The sequence below is a fragment of the Thalassophryne amazonica genome, chromosome 5 (genome assembly GCF_902500255.1).
Source record: "Thalassophryne amazonica chromosome 5, fThaAma1.1, whole genome shotgun sequence".
Lineage (NCBI taxonomy): Eukaryota > Metazoa > Chordata > Actinopteri > Batrachoidiformes > Batrachoididae > Thalassophryne > Thalassophryne amazonica.
The window spans coordinates 28,962,355-28,979,729 of record NC_047107.1 but is presented as its reverse complement, the minus strand read 5'-3'; the positions used below and the strand labels follow the sequence as shown (position 1 = coordinate 28,979,729).

Below are 17,375 nucleotides of genomic sequence, written 5' to 3'. Positions count from 1 at the left end.
CTGTGTGTTAGTATGAAGCACAAACAAACTGACAAAATACAAGATTATTTCTTTAACATTCAACTTTAAATGATAATGCTAAATATTAATGTCTCACAAAATTGATGAAAAAGTGCTATTTATGGGGTAAATTTCGTGCATATCTGTGGAACCATGCAGAATTTTTCCATGAAATTTTCAGTACCTGTCAAAGAGACTATAGGCAACTCACAGATAAATCTGGATGGTGCTAAATAAAATAATGGCTTGTTCATGACAAATGCAATGCAAATCAGCAGTTAGGCTTCATTATTTTTGAACAAGGCCTTATAGAACGCCAAATCACAAAAACTAAAGCTGTTCCAATGGGGGCATTGCTCCACACCATGACAACTTGCATATAGTGCAGTTCTTTACGTCAATAAAACGGATGCCTGACTTTTTTTTTTTTTTTTTACAGATTTGGAATTGTCTCTGTGGTTAAGTGAAAGAATTTCAGTTTGAACTCAAGTGCTGATTGGAGGGTAGTTTTCACGATCTCACCTTTCAAAGTGAAGGTCATAACCACAAGCCAATATTGCCCTCCAGAGGCTACGGACATCCTGCTTGGCACGATCAACAGCAAATTTGTGGAAACCGTCGAGTGTCAAGTATCTCTCCTCTGGGACTAAAGGAGCCAAAGTAATATATAAATATATATATGATCAAGCTCACAATCCTGGATGCAAAACACTCATGACTATGGAAAGAGAAAGTCTTTAAAAAGTGGTTACTTTGTACAAGCTTATTATAATACAGGTGCATCTCAAAAACATTAGAATATCATGAAAAAGTCAAAAAAATTTTACCATTATATATTTCAGACTCATGAAATGTCTCCATCCATTTTCTAAATCTGCTTATTCCAGTTCAGGGTCATGGGGGGGTGAAGCCAAGGTACACTCTCGGGCAGGGGTATTCAACTTGTTCCAGAAAGAACCGAGGGTGCAGGTTTTCTATGCAACTAGCCACCAGCTAATTTCACTGATTAATATCACTTTGAGCAGATGGAATCAGTTAAGGGAGATGGGAGATGGCCAGGGGGGATCCTCACCAGATGGTTGAACCACCTTTACTGGCTCCTTTCAAAGCAAAGAAGCAGCAGAGCCTAGTTAACCATTTGTTTTGCAATACTTTAGGAGGTCCTCATGGTTTGAGTTTGAGCTAAAGAACATGCTTCCGACCACACCTTTGATAAATTGTTTTGCAAATCTGTTCTCCATGCTTGCAGAATATAATGATATAACTCTCTGCATTTACTAGATAATAGACTGCCCTCTAGACTTTAAAAATTTGATAGTCAATCTAAGATGGATACAGGGGGGCGTTTCAAAAAAAGTGTTCTGATGGAAGTATGTGGCCTTGACTTTCTCAGATGACATAAATATCATTCCCATTGCACAGATCTGTGACCTAAACCATTACCTGAGCTGCCCAAAAATTAAAGCCTAGATTGGCTCTACCTGGTTCAATGTTATCTTTGCATAAGACGAGAGTAAACTGAGATAACTGTGCAGTCTTTCCTAAATATGGGCTATTTTTATTGTATTTTTAAGAAAGGGGATTAATCAGTTTAAGTAACTTCTTTTTATCTTAAAAATATCTTTAGAGGAACATTTGTTCCTGCAGCTCTAATTTTAGCTGACCAGGAATATCAAAACTGGGTAATTTTAAATTGCAATACACTTTTTTATGGGGTTCAGAGGACTTGCCTGTCTAATCCAAGTACAGTAATACAACCCCTGGCAAAAATTATGGAATCACCGGCCTCGGAGGATGTTCATTCAGTTGTTTAATTTTGTACAAAAAAAAAAAAAAAAAAAAGCAGATCACAGACATGACACAAAACTAAAGTCACTTCAAATGGCAGCTATCTGGCTTTAAGAAACACTATAAGAAATCAGGAAAAAAAAATTGGCAGTCAGTAACGGTTACTTTTTTACACCAAGCAGAGGGAAAAAAATATGGACTCACTCAATTCTGAGGAATAAATTATGGAATCACCCTGTAAATTTTCATCCCCAAAACTAACACCTGCATCAAATCAGATTTGCTCGTTAGTCTGCATCTAAAAAGGAGTGATCACACAGGATTAATTGCACATGAATTGAGTATACAAATTTCGGGCGTTTGTTGTCATCTGCAACAAAATTGGCCAAAAATGACAAATTTCTCAGTGTGAATTACAGATATATTAAGAAAGGATTGTTTTCCACCCGCGCGGCTTTACCGAGGCCCGAGGCGTCAGCGCACATCCACCGGCGCAGCTCCACCTGAAGCCCGAGGCGTCAGCGCAGTTACACCGGCGCGGCTTTACCGAGGCCCGAGGCGTCAGCGCACATCCACCGGCGCAGCTCCACCTGAAGCCCGAGGCGTCAGCGCACATCCACCGGCGCGGCTCCACCTGAAGCCCGAGGCGCCAGCGCACATCTACCGGCGCGGATCCACCTGAAGCACGAGGCGTCAGCGCAGTTCCACCGGCGCGGCTTTACCGAGGCCCGAGGCGTCAGCGCACGTCCACCAGCGCGGGTCCACCTGAAGCCCGAGGCGCCAGCGCAGTTCCACCGGCGCGGCTTTACCGAGGCCCGAGGCGCCAGCGCGGAGTTATCTGACCATGGGTCCGAAGAAGGCACTGACGGCGGAGGAGGGAGACGATATCAAGAAGTCCCTGGACTTTTTGTCTGAGGAAATCTCTGTGGTTAAAATGCAGCAGAAATCCATTATGGAGCTGGTGGAAGAAGTGAAGGCTCTCCGGATCCAGAATGCCGAGAAAGACCGGCGTCTGGTGTACCTGGAGAACCGTGTTGCGGAGTTGGAACAGTACACAAGGATGAACGACGTTATTATTACAGGAATTCATATTAAACCTCGATCCTACGCACGGGCGGTGTCAGAAGACAGCGGAGGGGAGGCCAACGAGCAGGAGGCCAGCTCAGTGGAACAACAGGTGGCTGACTTCCTGCAATCTAAAGGTATTCAAATGGACTGTAATAACATTGAAGCGTGCCACCCCCTGCCCAGGAGAGAGGATGGAGACAAGCGAGCAGTTATAATGAGGTTTGTCAACAGAAAACATAAAATGGCATTGTTAAAACAGGGACGGAAACTTAAAGGAACAAACGTATTCATCAATGAACATCTGACCAAAAGAAATGCAGACATCGCCAGGAAAGCTCGTTTCTTAAAAAAGCAGGGAAAAATTCAACAGACATGGACATCCAACTGCAAAACATTTATCAAATTGAATGGAACACCAGAACAAGCGAAGGTTATGGTAATCAGGAACATCGAGGAACTGGACAAATACAACCAATAAGGTATGAGGACACAAACACATCACAACACCATGACACAGACCAGAGGAACCTATTCATCTACTACATCATCTACATCTGGAGACAAGAAGGATATAACTCAAAGGATTGCTGATCATGGAAAAGTAGAACTGAGAACATTTAAATACACAGACCACAATGTACTGGACTTGGAGCACGATACAGACCCGGACAATAATTTCTTCTCAAATATCAATGACAGTTGTTGCTATTATACAGATGAACAGTTTAATCGGATCATTAAAATGGATAACAAATTATCAATAATCCATTTCAACAGCAGAAGTCTATATGCAAACTTTAACAACATTAAAGAATATTTAAGTCAGTTTAAAAAAAATATTTAACATAATTGCTATATCAGAAACATGGATCAATGAAGATAAAGGAATGGATTTTGAACTGGATGGATATGAATTTAATTGTGCAAACAGAAAGAATAAGAGTGGAGGAGGAGTGGCTGTGTATGTGGATAAGAACATGGATTATAAAATAGTAGACAATATGACAACTGTGATTGATAACTTATTAGAATGTATAACTATTGAAATATGTGAAGAAAAAAGCAAAAATGTATTAGTCAGTTGTATATAGAGAGCACCAGGATCTAGTATTGAAACATTCACTGACTGTATGGGAAAAATGTTCTCAAAAACTAATCAAAAAACTGTGTTAATTTGTGGTGACTTAAATATTGATCTGCTCAATCCAAATAAGCATAAAATAACAGATGAATTTATCAGTATAATGTACAGTATGAGTTTATATCCAAAAATCACCAGGCCAAGCAGAATTACATCCCATAGTGCTACCTTAATTGCTAATATATTCAGCAATGATATTGAGAATAACACTGTGAGTGGATTATTAATCAATGACATTAGTGATCATCTACCAGTTTTCATCGTTTATAATAGAAACCATCGGCGGAATCAGCCAGAGGAGAAAATAAAATACAGGCGAGTGCGGACAGAGGAAAACATGCACACTAAAGAAGGATTTACAGGAGCAAAACTGGGAAAAGGTATATAGTGAAAGTGATGTTGATAGTGCATATGAAACTTTTTTACAAATATTTACATCATTATATGATAAAAATTGTCCAATTAAACAAGACTACAGAAAACAAAAAATCCAAGCTCGACCATGGATGACGAAAGGGTTACGAAATGCATGTAATAAGAAAAATACACTGTATAGAGAATTCATAAAACTAAAGACTAAAGAGGCAGAAAATAGATATAAGAAATACAAAAATAGATTAACTAATATTATAAGGGTATGTAGGAAGGAATATTATAGTAACATATTATATAATAACAAAAACAATATTAAAGGAATATGGGATATATTAAATAGCATTATCAAAAATGGTAATAAAAAACAGTTACCCTCAGTATTTCATTGATAATAATGTCAAGAAGGAAAATAAGGATGAGGTAGTCAACGGTTTTAATAATTTTTTTGTAAATATTGGACCAAGCTTGGCAGAAAAAATTCCCGATTCCCAACCTGAGGATTGGGATAATAATCTCATAGAAAGAAATCCCTGTTCAATGTTCCTCACAGCAGTGGATGGAAAAGAAATTATAGACATTGTGAATAATTGTAAATATAAAACATCTACCGATTTAAATGAAATTGATATGGTGGTGGTAAAACAGGTCATTGAATGGATTGTAGAACCATTAACATACATCTGTAACTTATCATTTCAAACCGGTAAATTTCCCAATCAAATGAAAATAGCTAAGGTTGTGCCGCTGTATAAGACTGGGGATAGACACCACTTCACAAATTATAGACCTGTTTCTTTGCTTCCACAATTTTCCAAATTATTAGAAAAGTTATTCAATAATAGATTAGACAAATTCATAAATAAACAAATTACTTACTGATAGTCAATATGGATTCAGAGCACATAGTTCAACATCACTTGCATTAATAGAATCAGTTGAGGAGATTACAAACGCCATAGACCACAAATTACATTCAGTTGGAATATTTATAGACCTTAAAAAGGCTTTTGATACAATCAATCATGACATATTAATCAATAAACTTGAACAGTATGGGATTAGGGGGTTGGTGTTGCACTGGGTGAGAAGCTACTTAACAGAAAACAGTTTGTGAAGTTGGGGGAATATACATCATCATGCTTGGACAATGCTTGTGGCGTCCCACAGGGGTCAGTATTGGGTCCAGAACTGTTTCTAATTTATATAAATGATAGTCAATGTTTCCAAAATATTAAAATTAGTATTATTTGCAGATGACAAGCATTTTTTGTTCAGGGGGGGATTTGCAGGAGTTACTGAGGAGGATCAGTATAGAAATGGGAAAATTGAAAATATGGTTTGACAGAAACAAATTATCATTAAACTTAAGTAAAACAAAATACATGTTATTTGGCTATTGTAATACAGACATACAGGTTCAGTTACAAGTCGAGGGGGTAGATATTGAAAGGGTACATGAAAATAAGTTTCTGGGGGTGATAATAGATGATAAGATAAACTGGAAGACTCATATAAAACATATACAAAGTAAACTGTCAAGAAGCATTTCAGTTCTAAACAAAGCGAAACATATTCTGGACCACAACTCACTCCGCATTCTTTACTGCTCACTGGTTTTACCATATTTACAGTACTGTGCAGACGTATGGGGTAATACTTATAAAGGTACAACACAATCACTATCAGTAATGCAGAAAAGAGCTATAAAAATTATTCATAATACTGGCTATAGAGATCATACAAATCCACTATTTTTACAATCCAAATTCTTAAAATTCACAGACTTGGTTCATTTTCAAACAGTACAAATTGTGTATAAAGCAATAAACAATTTACTTCCAGCAAATATTAAAAATATGTTTTTTAACAGATCAGGGGATTACAGTCTGAGGGGGAAATTTAATTTAAAGCATCAGTGGGCACGAACAACATTAAAAGGTTTCTGTATTTCTGTCTGTGGGGTGAGGATGTGGAACAGATTGGGAGTGGGGCTCAAGCAATGTCCAAGCATGAACCAGTTCAAACAGCGGTACAAAAATATGGTTTTTTCTAGGTATAGGGAGGAGGAAGGGTAATGAGGGTTAGGGTGTTTTTGTTTTTTGCTTCGGCTTGTAAATATATAGTATTTTGTATGTAAGTAGGTATGTGTAGGTGTATATTTATGTTTGTGTATATATATATATATATATATATATATATATATATATATATATATATATATATATATATATATTGATATCGGTTTAGGTGTGTAGGAATCTATGTGTATATGTGGCAAAGGGTATTACTGGTTGTGGGGAAGAAGGGGTAGGGATAAATAAGCTGATGCTTCACCCTACCCCTTTTCGGACATGTTGGGTACACAGTAGGAACTTTTTTGTTGTTGTCTTTACTGATCTATCTTGTAATTGTTGTATCAAATGTTCGAAATAAACAGTTTTCATTCATTCATTCATCACACCTTGGAGAGCTGTTGCACCAAGTGGACTGACATGAATCATGGCTCCAACACGAGAGATGTCAATTGAAACAAAGGAGAGGATTATCAAACTCTTAAAAGAGGGTAAATCATCACGCAATGTTGCAAAAGATGTTGGTTGTTCACAGTCAGTTGTGTCTAAACTCTGGACCAAATACAAACATGGGAAGGTTGTTAAAGGCAAACATACTGGTAGACCAAGGAAGACATCAAAGCGTCAAGACAGAAAACTTAAAACAATATGTCTCAAAAATTGAAAATGCACAACAAAACAAATGAGGAACGAATGGGAGGAAACTGGAGTCAACGTCTGTGACCGAACTGTAAGAAACCGCCTAAAGGAAATGGGATTTACATACAGAAAAGCTAAACGAAAGCCATCATTAACACCTAAACAGAAAAAAAACAAGGTTACAATGGGCTAAGGAAAAGCAATCGTGGACTGTGGATGACTGGATGAAAGTCATATTCAGTGATGAATCTCGAATCTGCATTGGGCAAGGTGATGATGCTGGAACTTTTGTTTGGTGCCGTTCCAATGAGATTTATAAAGATGACTGCCTGAAGAGAACATGTAAATTTCCACAGTCGATGATATGGGGCTGCATGTCAGGTAAAGGCACTGGGGAGATGGCTGTCATTACATCATCAATAAATGCAAAAGTTTACATTGATATTTTGGACACTTTTCTTATCCCGTCAATTGGAAGGATGTTTGGGGATGATGAAATCATTTCTCAAGATGATAATGCATCTTGCCATAGAGCAAAAACTGTGAAAACATTCCTTGCAAAAAGACACATAGGGTCAATGTCATGGCCTGCAAATAGTCTGGATCTTAATCCAATTGAAAATCTTTGGTGGAAGTTGAAGAAAATGGTCCATGACAAGGCTCCAACCTGCAAAACTGATCTGGCTGATCTGACTGCAAGCTGTTATAAACGCCAGAGGTGGTGCAACAAAATACTAGTAATGTGTTGGAGCGTTCTTTTGTTTTTCATGATTCCATAATTTTTTCCTCAGAATTGACTGATTCCATATTTTTTTCCCTCTGCTTGGTCTAAAAAAGTAACCGTTACTGACTGCCACAATTTTTTTTCCTGATTTCTTATAGTGTTTCTTAAAGCCAGAAAGTTGCCATTTGAAATGACTTTAGTTTTGTGTCATGTCTGTGATCTGCTTTTTTTTCTACAAAATTAAACAACTGAATGAACATCCTCCGAGGCCGGTGATTCCATAATTTTTGCCAGGGGTTGTACCATGGTCAACAAACTAGCTACTACTAGTTTTGGCAGTTTGGGCAGGTGCCACGTCCTGCTGGAAAAGGAAATCAACATCTCCATAAAGCGTGTCAGCAGATGGAAGCGTAAAGTGCTCTAAAATCTCCTAGTAGATGGCTAAATGGACTGTATTTATATAGCGCTTTTCCATCTGCATCAAACGCTCAAAGCGCTTTACAATAATGCTTCACATTCACCCCGATGTCAGGGTGCTGCCATACAAAGCACACACTGCACACTGGGAACAACTAGGGGATTAAGGACCCTGCCCAAGGGCCCTTAGTGATTTTCTGGTCAGGCTGGGATTTGAACCAAGGATTTTTTGGTCTCAAGCCCAATGCTTAACCACTAGACCATCACTTCCCATGGCTGCTTTGACTTTGGACTTATAAAACAGTGGGCCAACACCAGCAGATGACATGGCACCCAGATCATCACAAACTGTGGAAACTTCACACAGGTCTTCAAGCAATTTGAATTATGTGGCTCTTCACTCTTCCTCCAGACTCTGGGTCCTTGAATTACAAATGAAATACAAAATTTACTTTCCTCTGAAAAGAGGACTTTGGACCACTGAGCAACAGTCCAGTTCTTTTTCTCCTTAGACCAAGTAAGACACTTCTGACAGTGTGTCTGGTTCAGGAGTGGCTTGACACAAGAAATGTGACACTTGTGGCCCTGGACATGTCTGTGTGTGGTGGCACTTAATGCACTGACTCCAGCCTCTGTCCACTCGTTGCGAAGCTCCCCAAGTTCTTCTATCGGCTTTGCTTGAAAGTTTTCTTAAGTCTTCATATACCTGTTGCTTGTGCATCTTTTCCGACCACACTTTCCCCTTCCAGTCAACTTTCTATTAACATGTTTTGATACAGCATTCTGCAAACAGCCAGACCTTTCAGCAATGACCGTCTGTGCCTTATTCTCCTTGTGTGAGCGTGTTCTGGACAACTGTTGAGTTAGTAGTCTTCCTCATGATTCTCGATGACAGACTCAGAAATTTATTGAATTTATACTGCATGAACTATGAATTACTCAAACTTGAAATAAAATATTCTAATATTCTGAGATAGATTTTTATATTTTTTTTCTAATGAGTGTAGAATATATAAAACTTTCATTTTCTGAAATAGCTAACAAAAAACTTTTCACAACTGAACTTTTCACAATATTCGAATTTTGTGAGACACACCTCTAGATTGAGGTACTTCAGAGACTTTTTCTTTTGATAAATGAGAATTATCAATAATAATAAGAATATTTGTTCAGTGGACTAATCACTTAATTGCTAAATGTTTCAGTGATACAGCACATTTTTTTGTAAAATGGAACCATAGACTATCGTCAGAATGCCAAAACTACACAACATGCAAGTTAAATAATATGCAGTGTGAAAAAGTCAATGTCATCGTATATTAAGCACAAAATTGACGCCATTTAATCTTTGGTTGATTGCAATCACAGGAGCAACCCCACCTGATATAATTTTTAACCTTGCATCAAAACAAAATTCTCCAATTAGTGAAGTTACATTATAAATTGTGTAATTACTGCCAACCTTCTGGTTTCTTCGCAGGAGATTTTTCAACATCTTTCTCATCAGGTTTAGATTTCTCAGGAGATTTTGGCTTCAGAACTGCCTTCTTCTCACTCAGTGCTGTCCTGAAAAATGCAAGCACACCAGGAAAAGCATGGTTGTAAATGTTGGCATGTGAAAAACCTGTGCAAAACACCACTGCACTCACAAAAAAAAAAGCCTGCTTGCTGATTTACAGTGTGCACTGAGAACTGCTCTTTGCAAATGCACAAACTAGTATGCATTGTCAATTTTATGTGTTTGCCTTCAAAAGTATGCAAATTGGGGTTTGTCTACCCATGTGCACAAAACTGTGGGAAGGAACATGTAATAAAAAAAAAAAAAAAAAAAAAAAAAAAAAAAATGTATTTTGTACATGGAACATGATTTATCAAGGTCAAAAACACATTTAGCAGAAGCTGATAATCTCTGTATTTTGCATGTTTGAAACATTGGTGTTAACTTATTGTACTTGAGAGACTCCTGTTCCAGCAGCAGAGAGCTGCCGCCTCCTCATACCAAGAACACAGATAAATAAAAAAAGAACGAGAAGCACTCGGAAAGCGCAAACCTCCACCAAGGCCATCGGGTCACTGACGTCACATGGAATACCCTTTGGCAAAGAGACTTATTCCACGTTGTTTCACGCATCTACCGTCATGTTTCAGATTCAGTGGTTAACCCTCTGGGGTCCGAGGGCATTTTTTAGAAAGTTCACTCGCCTGGCATAAATGTTTTATTATTGCTGTTAACAGCTCTCCCTGCATCCCACAATCAAGTTTTATGTCTCTTTTTTCAGGACAACCTGTACTTTCAAAATATATATGCTATAGTTGTGTTTTATAAGTGTAATAAAGGTTTACAATCAGAAATAAAGGAAAAAATAAAGCAGAAAATAATTTTCCACACACATTTATTCAAAACACACAGCAAACTATAATAAACTAGTAACACATCACTCCTAAAAATAATCCTTGGTGTGTCACGTGAGCTGAATCTGCCCTACGATTGGATTTTGGAAAACCATGTGACGGTGAACCAATTCCGATTGGACACTCACATTGTCCACGTCATCACACAGCTTCTATGAGGAGTACAAAGATGGCGGACGTGGCTCGAAAGTCTGCGGAGTTAACTTTTCAGCAAAAAAGAAAAAAAAAAGTAAGTTTCTATCTCATATCATTAAAAACTTATTTATAGTTTAGTAAAGTTTTCGGCCCCAGAGGGGTAAACCCTTAGATCTTCAGAAAATGTATTTATAAAGAGAAACTGCATGAACTACACAAGTTTTTTTATTTTCTAATAAGTTTATTCAATGAGGAGAAACAAATGCTAACTTGTTGTGTCGTAACTTAATTTGTTTAGACTTTGTGACCCCTCTTCATGAAGTTAGATGCAAAGATGTTGAAATTGGCCATATCCTGCAATGACAAAGAATCCTAAAAAAAATCTGGATCGTGTTCCGGATCATTACCAAAATTTAATGACTTCTAACTTAGGCCAAGATACACCCCTGGTAAAAATTTCATTGAAATCCGTTGAGGATTTTTTGAGTAATCCTGCTAACAATCCAACTAACCAACTAACAGACGCAACCGAAAAAATAACCTCCTTGGCGGAGGTAAAAATTCCTTCACTGTAAACGTTAGGCATATGTAAAGAGTAGTGCTTGGTTCTTTCAGAATAAATGTCTCCAGATGGATCATAGTACATTTTGTTGCAACTCATGATCATTACAGTCACTGATGTTCCACACCGTGTCACACAAACACACAAATGCACATCTATGACTCTGTATGGGACGATGAACAGCTGTCTGTGCACCCTCCAAAGGTAGAACACAGCATAATTATTAAACAGTTTGCATCAATAATACTATGAATGGAATAAAAATCAAATGTTTGAAAGATTATTTTTTTTAAGTTACCAGCATATGAACATGCCCAGTTATTTGGCAGCGTTTGTATATAACAAAGCATAAGGCCTGTAAATGGCTGACTGAATTTCATTTTGCACTTATGGTCATTAACGCACAAAATCCTTTTTCATATCACGTTACCACCAGCTATCAATTGCGCAAACAGTCTTAGTAAATGTCTCAACCCCAATGCACAAAATTTTGGATTGCCCACACAATCTAACACTCGTAATATCTGATCTTGGCATATCAACCATTAATGTTTGGATGTTGCACAATGGTGAGTTACCAAGCTCTAGAATCATTGTTCCTGGGGTATGTAAGTAACAGTTATGCCTAGCGAATTCACTGTATTTCCAGATATATGTATCAAGCTGGACATTTGCTCATATGTGAAACCACTGTAGTTGTGTGGTGTAGGAAATCGCTCACCTGACGCTATTGAGCACAGACTTTTCCTTAGTAGGTGGTTTGGTGATGGCCCTCTTTGTGCTCACTACCTTGCCTTGGTGCTGTTCTTTACCTGCCTTGCTATACTTGTTCTTATTCGGCTTGGAAGTGCCATACTTTCGAAGAATCTGCTTAAAACAACCATTATATTGTGGAAACTCAGATTAATGATAATTTACAAACAGCTCTCCATTCAAACTTGCCAACATGTACTTTAACTGCCTTTTCACAGACTCCAAACACAATGCTGATGTTGCTTGTGTAAAAAAAATAATACATTAATAAAAAATATATTAATTGACTCGTAAACATCTGTATTAAAGTGTACAAAAGTATTACTAAACACTGTTTGTGTTGTACCTGAGTAAGTTGGTCCTCGAGCATTTTCTTTGGTGGTCGAACATTGGTGAAAAACGTATGCAGTAGATTGCCAGGTGTCTGAGAATTGATCTGCTCCTTGCTGAGGTAAATGTCTGATACTTTTATTGGCTTTGCTGGCGTTAGGCTCAGCATCTGTTCTGAGTGCACACAACTCTTAAAAATGTCTGTGAGGACATCTCGTGCTCCAGGTACAAGCTTCTCCCCTTAAAACAAACAAGAGACATTTTTAGATTTACAGTGGCAGACCCAATATCAAAATACACAAGAGAACCTAACGAAACAGATGACAGACCTCTGATGGACTTGTCCAGAAAATAATCTTCAAGAGCAGAGCTTCCCTGTGTGTCAAAGAGGCTTTGGTTAACGCTTGAGGCTGTAAGGATCTCCTCATTTGTTAGCTCCATTAATTCCTCTTCACCTTCCAGACTGGACAAACCAATCAGGTCACTGCTGTTGAACAGACTAGCACGGATTTTCTCCACTTTTGCTCTAGAACGAACCTGCAAACAACAACAAAATCCTCTAGCAAAAACAAACACAAAAAAACAAACACGCAACATTTTAAAATTTTTAACCAAACCCACCTCAATGACAGCATAGCCTTTGATGGGTCGGGGGATGACTGCACTGCTATCCAATGAGGTGACCGTGTGCACAGAGCCGCCCTCTGACACTGACAGTGTTTCTGTATTTTCGAGAGGCTCCCCCAAGCTGCCAAGACTCCCCAGGCTGCCAGTACTACACAGAGAAATATCTAGACTCTCCTGACTAGAAACAGTCTGTGGGTCTTGGGGGCCCTGTTGAGGGTAGGTAACAGCAGAAGCTGCAGCAGCAGGGGTGAGAGGTGGAACAGACAGCAATTCCTGGTCAACAGAAAGCTCACTGGCAGTTCGGGAGACTCCTTGAGAGGAGCTACAGATAGAGGTTTGACTAGTAGAGGCTGAGGCACTCACACTCATTGCAGGAGTTACACTGCTGGAGCTGTCAGGACTCTCAGGACCTCCACTATTGGTGAAGGGACGTTCAGGCTCAGTACTTACTTTCCCATCCTGAGGACTAGACACCTTGGGCTTCTTAGGGTCCTCTTCCTGCACAGGAATGAAAACCTCATCTTTGAAAAGCCCTCCATGAGCGTTGCAAGCCCTGCGAATAGCATTTCTAACCACGGCTTCCTCTAGATGTGTGGGGATGCCTGAAAGCACTAACAGACGACTGTGCGCAGTGGGACCCACTAAGGCCTGGCAGGCATCTGTCACCGCATCGCTAGTCACACTTAAGCCTTGAGGGTCCTTATTAGCAAGATGTCGTAGGATCATTAAGAGAGTGAGGCAGCGGTGAAACCAGAGCATGTCCTCGGGTTTACTACCTGCCATGTTCAGCAGGGCACTGTCACTCTCTGATAAGCGGGTGCCTCCGCTTCCCCGTTTTCCAGAGACTGCAGCTGCTACTGCTGCGGCTGCTCTCTCACGCTTCATCTTAACCTTCTTGCGCTTGGACAGCAGTCTGGGGCTCTGGGGTGTTTGGCCTGGGGATGATGATGAAGATGAGGAAGAGTCACTAAGATTAGGGGCACTGGTGGAAGACAGGGCACCCACTGTGGAACCACCAACATTAAGGGGAAGAGTCACCTCTGCCACAGCCAAACAAACTTCCAATAGGGCATGAAAGTAGGTAGAGAATCGGCTCTGCTCCGTTCCCAGAGCTAAGGCAATGCCACCAGACGAAGACCCCCCGACACCAGCACCTCCGGCTGTCCATCCCTGAGTCTCCCGATCATATAGCTTACGGAGCTCTGTTTGGAGAGCCATAAGAACTGCGAGGCAGGGGTTAAGCAGTAGAGCGATGGAGCTGGAGAGACCTGCAGGGCTCTTCCGCTGCTCCAAATGGTGGATCTTCCGCAAAAGCTCAGCTAATAAGTGGAAGATGAGTTCTTTGATGCACGGTGCCAGATCAGTTATCCAAAGTAAACCACCTGAAACAAGAAGAGAATCTTTATACTAGACAATGGAAGTCAAGAGATACATGTGTAAATGGCATGCTTGTGAGAAAAGCGATTTGTCTTGCCAATAAATTTGCAACATGCATATATTAAATTTTGATTCACGTACCTAGAAGTTCTACAACTTGCAGTAGCACAGATGGGGGCACATTGTCCAGTTCATCTTCTGATCGCTCACTGCTCTCCCCATGTTTCCATGTTAATAGCTGCTCAGCAAATGCCATGGCTAAAGGGAATTCCAGTGGCAAGGAGTGCAGCACCAATACAGCACCAGGAGGGGGTGACACTCCTACAATCAGTACAAAATGTTGCATCAGAGATGTCATGGATGTTTCTCTCACATTAATTTGGAAAAGCTGGTACAATAAACCTGTGGGGGGTAGATACTCACCCAGTTTAATGTGCACCTTGTCTGTGGGGATGATAACTGAGGGGTATTGGTTGGTGGTGGGAGGTGGTGTGAGTCCTGTGTTCGTGGGTGAAGCATCTAGAGGATAGCACACTGACTCCATTAAATTTAGCTGGCCATTTCTACGCACTTTGTGGCCAAGGCCATACACCATGACTCGTGCCCAGGGAGCTTTGTACAGACTTGAACTAATGAAATGAACAACAGGACAAAAAAATTTAAAGTGTTAACAGGTCAGGATGTAACAAAAAATATATATATATATAGGTACTTCCTGAAATCCTGAAAGTGAATATTGTCAAGTATCTCACTCTTTGCGGCAGCCTAGTTGGCTCTCTTTGCAGGACACGATCACAAACGCAGCACCTGGAAAGCTGACATCCATGCTAACCTTTGACTCTGTCACAGGAAACTCTTCGGATGTAAACTGATCAGGTGCATTCTGTCAGAGTAAACAGAATTTTAAATTAGAGTTAAAAAATGGTCTCTAAAAAGGTTGATTAAATAAACACTGCACAGAAGACCTGAAGGAAGCAGCAGATCTGCTTGGTGAGCTCCAGTAGGCTTTCTTCTCCTTGATGCAAGGCACGTGTGATGGCCACAGTCAGCCACTCCCAGATGGGCTGAGCATTGCCTTGGTAGAAAAGGTCCGTGGGAGAGCAGCTTTGTGTATGAAGGTTATGAAGCACGGACTGGGCCAGAAGAATGGAACTGGAGCTGATGGTGCCATCTGCAGGAAGAAGAGCAGAACATTCAGCAAAAAAAAACTGCACAGAAATAAGCACTTGCAAGGCATATAAGTGAACAAGATCAGGACACTCAAATTTACTGTACACTCACCAGGGAGGGGTGGAGCCAGTAACTGATTTGACAGGAGCTGTAGGTGCTCCAGTGTAATATCACGAATAGCCGGAATGTGGAAGAGACGCGTAAAGGTGTGGGGATTCTTAGGCGCAAAGATGTTGAGCAAAGCCATACGGCAATATAATCGAGCCAGTGCACTTTCACAACGAAGCAGTTCCCTAAGGCAAAGTAGGATTTGATTTTGAACTTGTGCAATGTTCACATACATTATACACATTCTACAATATGTGCACAAGTTACCTATGAATTTGAATATTGCTGCTGTCCAGAGAGACCAAACCATTAGCTGCAGTACGACGAGATCCTGCAGGAGGGCGTTCCAGCACTTCAATAGGGTACCAGTACCTCACCAGTACCCCCTCACTGCGCAGGTAGGTCTCCACTTGCACCAGCTCATTCACCTGGGGGGAAAACAAAAAACATCCAACATGTCGTAGTTAGAGTCCACAGACACGTTTCCAATTATTTCACAAATACTAATGGGGTTGTCTTTACAGAGTCCACATCCAGCACCACCCCATGTAAGCCAAAGGTCTTCAACATGCCCCGGATCGCAAACTTTGGTAGAGCAGTTCCTCCTGTAGTGCTGCTGGTATTGTTGCTGTCCGGACAGCGGATAACAACAGTCAGGCCTGTGTTGAAAAAGCGCATTACAATCAAAGCTAATAAGCTGTCAAATCAACACCAGTTTAATGAAAATAAATCAATAAAATAAATTCTATTGCTCAACAAGGTTTTGAGGTGGTCTGTTTGTACTGAGATGATGATTGGTACCTTTGCGAACTTTATCAATAGTGAACTTGTTGGCTTCATCTTTAATATCTTCAATGGTAGGAAGATAGAGGTCACGTGGAATGCCACCATTCTCTTCATAGAGGAACTCCACTGTCTGTCTTGCAATGTCAACCATTCCTGTTGCCAATAAAACACAAACATCACTCCCAGTCCTTCTTACAAGCCAAATGCAAACACAACTACAGATCTGTGAGGAAGCTTGCGATAGACTGACCAATTATCAACCCTTGGAAGACAGACCAGAATCATCTTCACATGGTGTGCTACCACTGTGTGAACTTTCACTGAAATTCATAAAAAAGTTGCATTTATGATGTCAAGGCAGCGTTTACTGTTGAATTTCTACCTTTAATACCTGTTGTCCTGATACAGTGCAGATTGTTAGTTTTTAATTAAATTTTGTGGAACTGATATTTGTGTGTGTTGCACAATTTAAAGTAGGCACCCCAATTTGTGGTGCAAATGACCAATTCCTTACTTCTGTATCTTTTCTATTCAGGTGTATACCAACATTTTTTTAATACACACTGCAGATGGAAGGATTTCGTTGGACATTAAATATTGTACCCGAGTTCTCAAACTTGTTCCAGAAAGGGAGGACAGGGAGAAGGAGAAGAGTTTTTCCTATCAATAACAGAGGTTGATTTCACTGACACTCTTTTCTGCTACAAAGTAGTGTTAATCAGTGAAGTCACCTGGTGAAATCAGTAGATGCAATTAAAACCAGCAACCCATCAGCCCTTTCTGGAACTAACTCCTGCTGTAGCATTTTATGTTTCCAACCAACCCATAAATGACAGGCAACTTTTAAAAAACATGTTGGTCATGTCTAATCAGCCAGGCCTGACCTTCTTC

At 39.9% G+C, this 17,375-nt stretch overlaps 1 protein-coding gene across 2 annotated transcripts in view; it reads right to left on the bottom strand.

The window, feature by feature from the left end:
* The window catches only part of LOC117510247 (probable E3 ubiquitin-protein ligase HECTD4), a 128,600-nt gene that overhangs the window by 23,617 nt on the left and 87,608 nt on the right, over nucleotides 1-17,375 (bottom strand). For both annotated transcript variants that reach the window (XM_034169886.1, XM_034169887.1), the window contains exons 53-66: nucleotides 16,500-16,637; nucleotides 16,221-16,357; nucleotides 15,966-16,126; nucleotides 15,702-15,883; nucleotides 15,386-15,591; nucleotides 15,173-15,303; nucleotides 14,844-15,049; nucleotides 14,562-14,741; nucleotides 13,038-14,425; nucleotides 12,746-12,953; nucleotides 12,433-12,656; nucleotides 12,055-12,200; nucleotides 9,687-9,790; nucleotides 523-646 (exon numbers count right to left, since the gene is read on the bottom strand). In XM_034169886.1, the coding sequence (XP_034025777.1) occupies nucleotides 523-646; nucleotides 9,687-9,790; nucleotides 12,055-12,200; nucleotides 12,433-12,656; nucleotides 12,746-12,953; nucleotides 13,038-14,425; nucleotides 14,562-14,741; nucleotides 14,844-15,049; nucleotides 15,173-15,303; nucleotides 15,386-15,591; nucleotides 15,702-15,883; nucleotides 15,966-16,126; nucleotides 16,221-16,357; nucleotides 16,500-16,637 (3,535 nt within the window). The remainder of the gene's footprint in view (nucleotides 1-522; nucleotides 647-9,686; nucleotides 9,791-12,054; nucleotides 12,201-12,432; nucleotides 12,657-12,745; nucleotides 12,954-13,037; nucleotides 14,426-14,561; nucleotides 14,742-14,843; nucleotides 15,050-15,172; nucleotides 15,304-15,385; nucleotides 15,592-15,701; nucleotides 15,884-15,965; nucleotides 16,127-16,220; nucleotides 16,358-16,499; nucleotides 16,638-17,375) is intronic.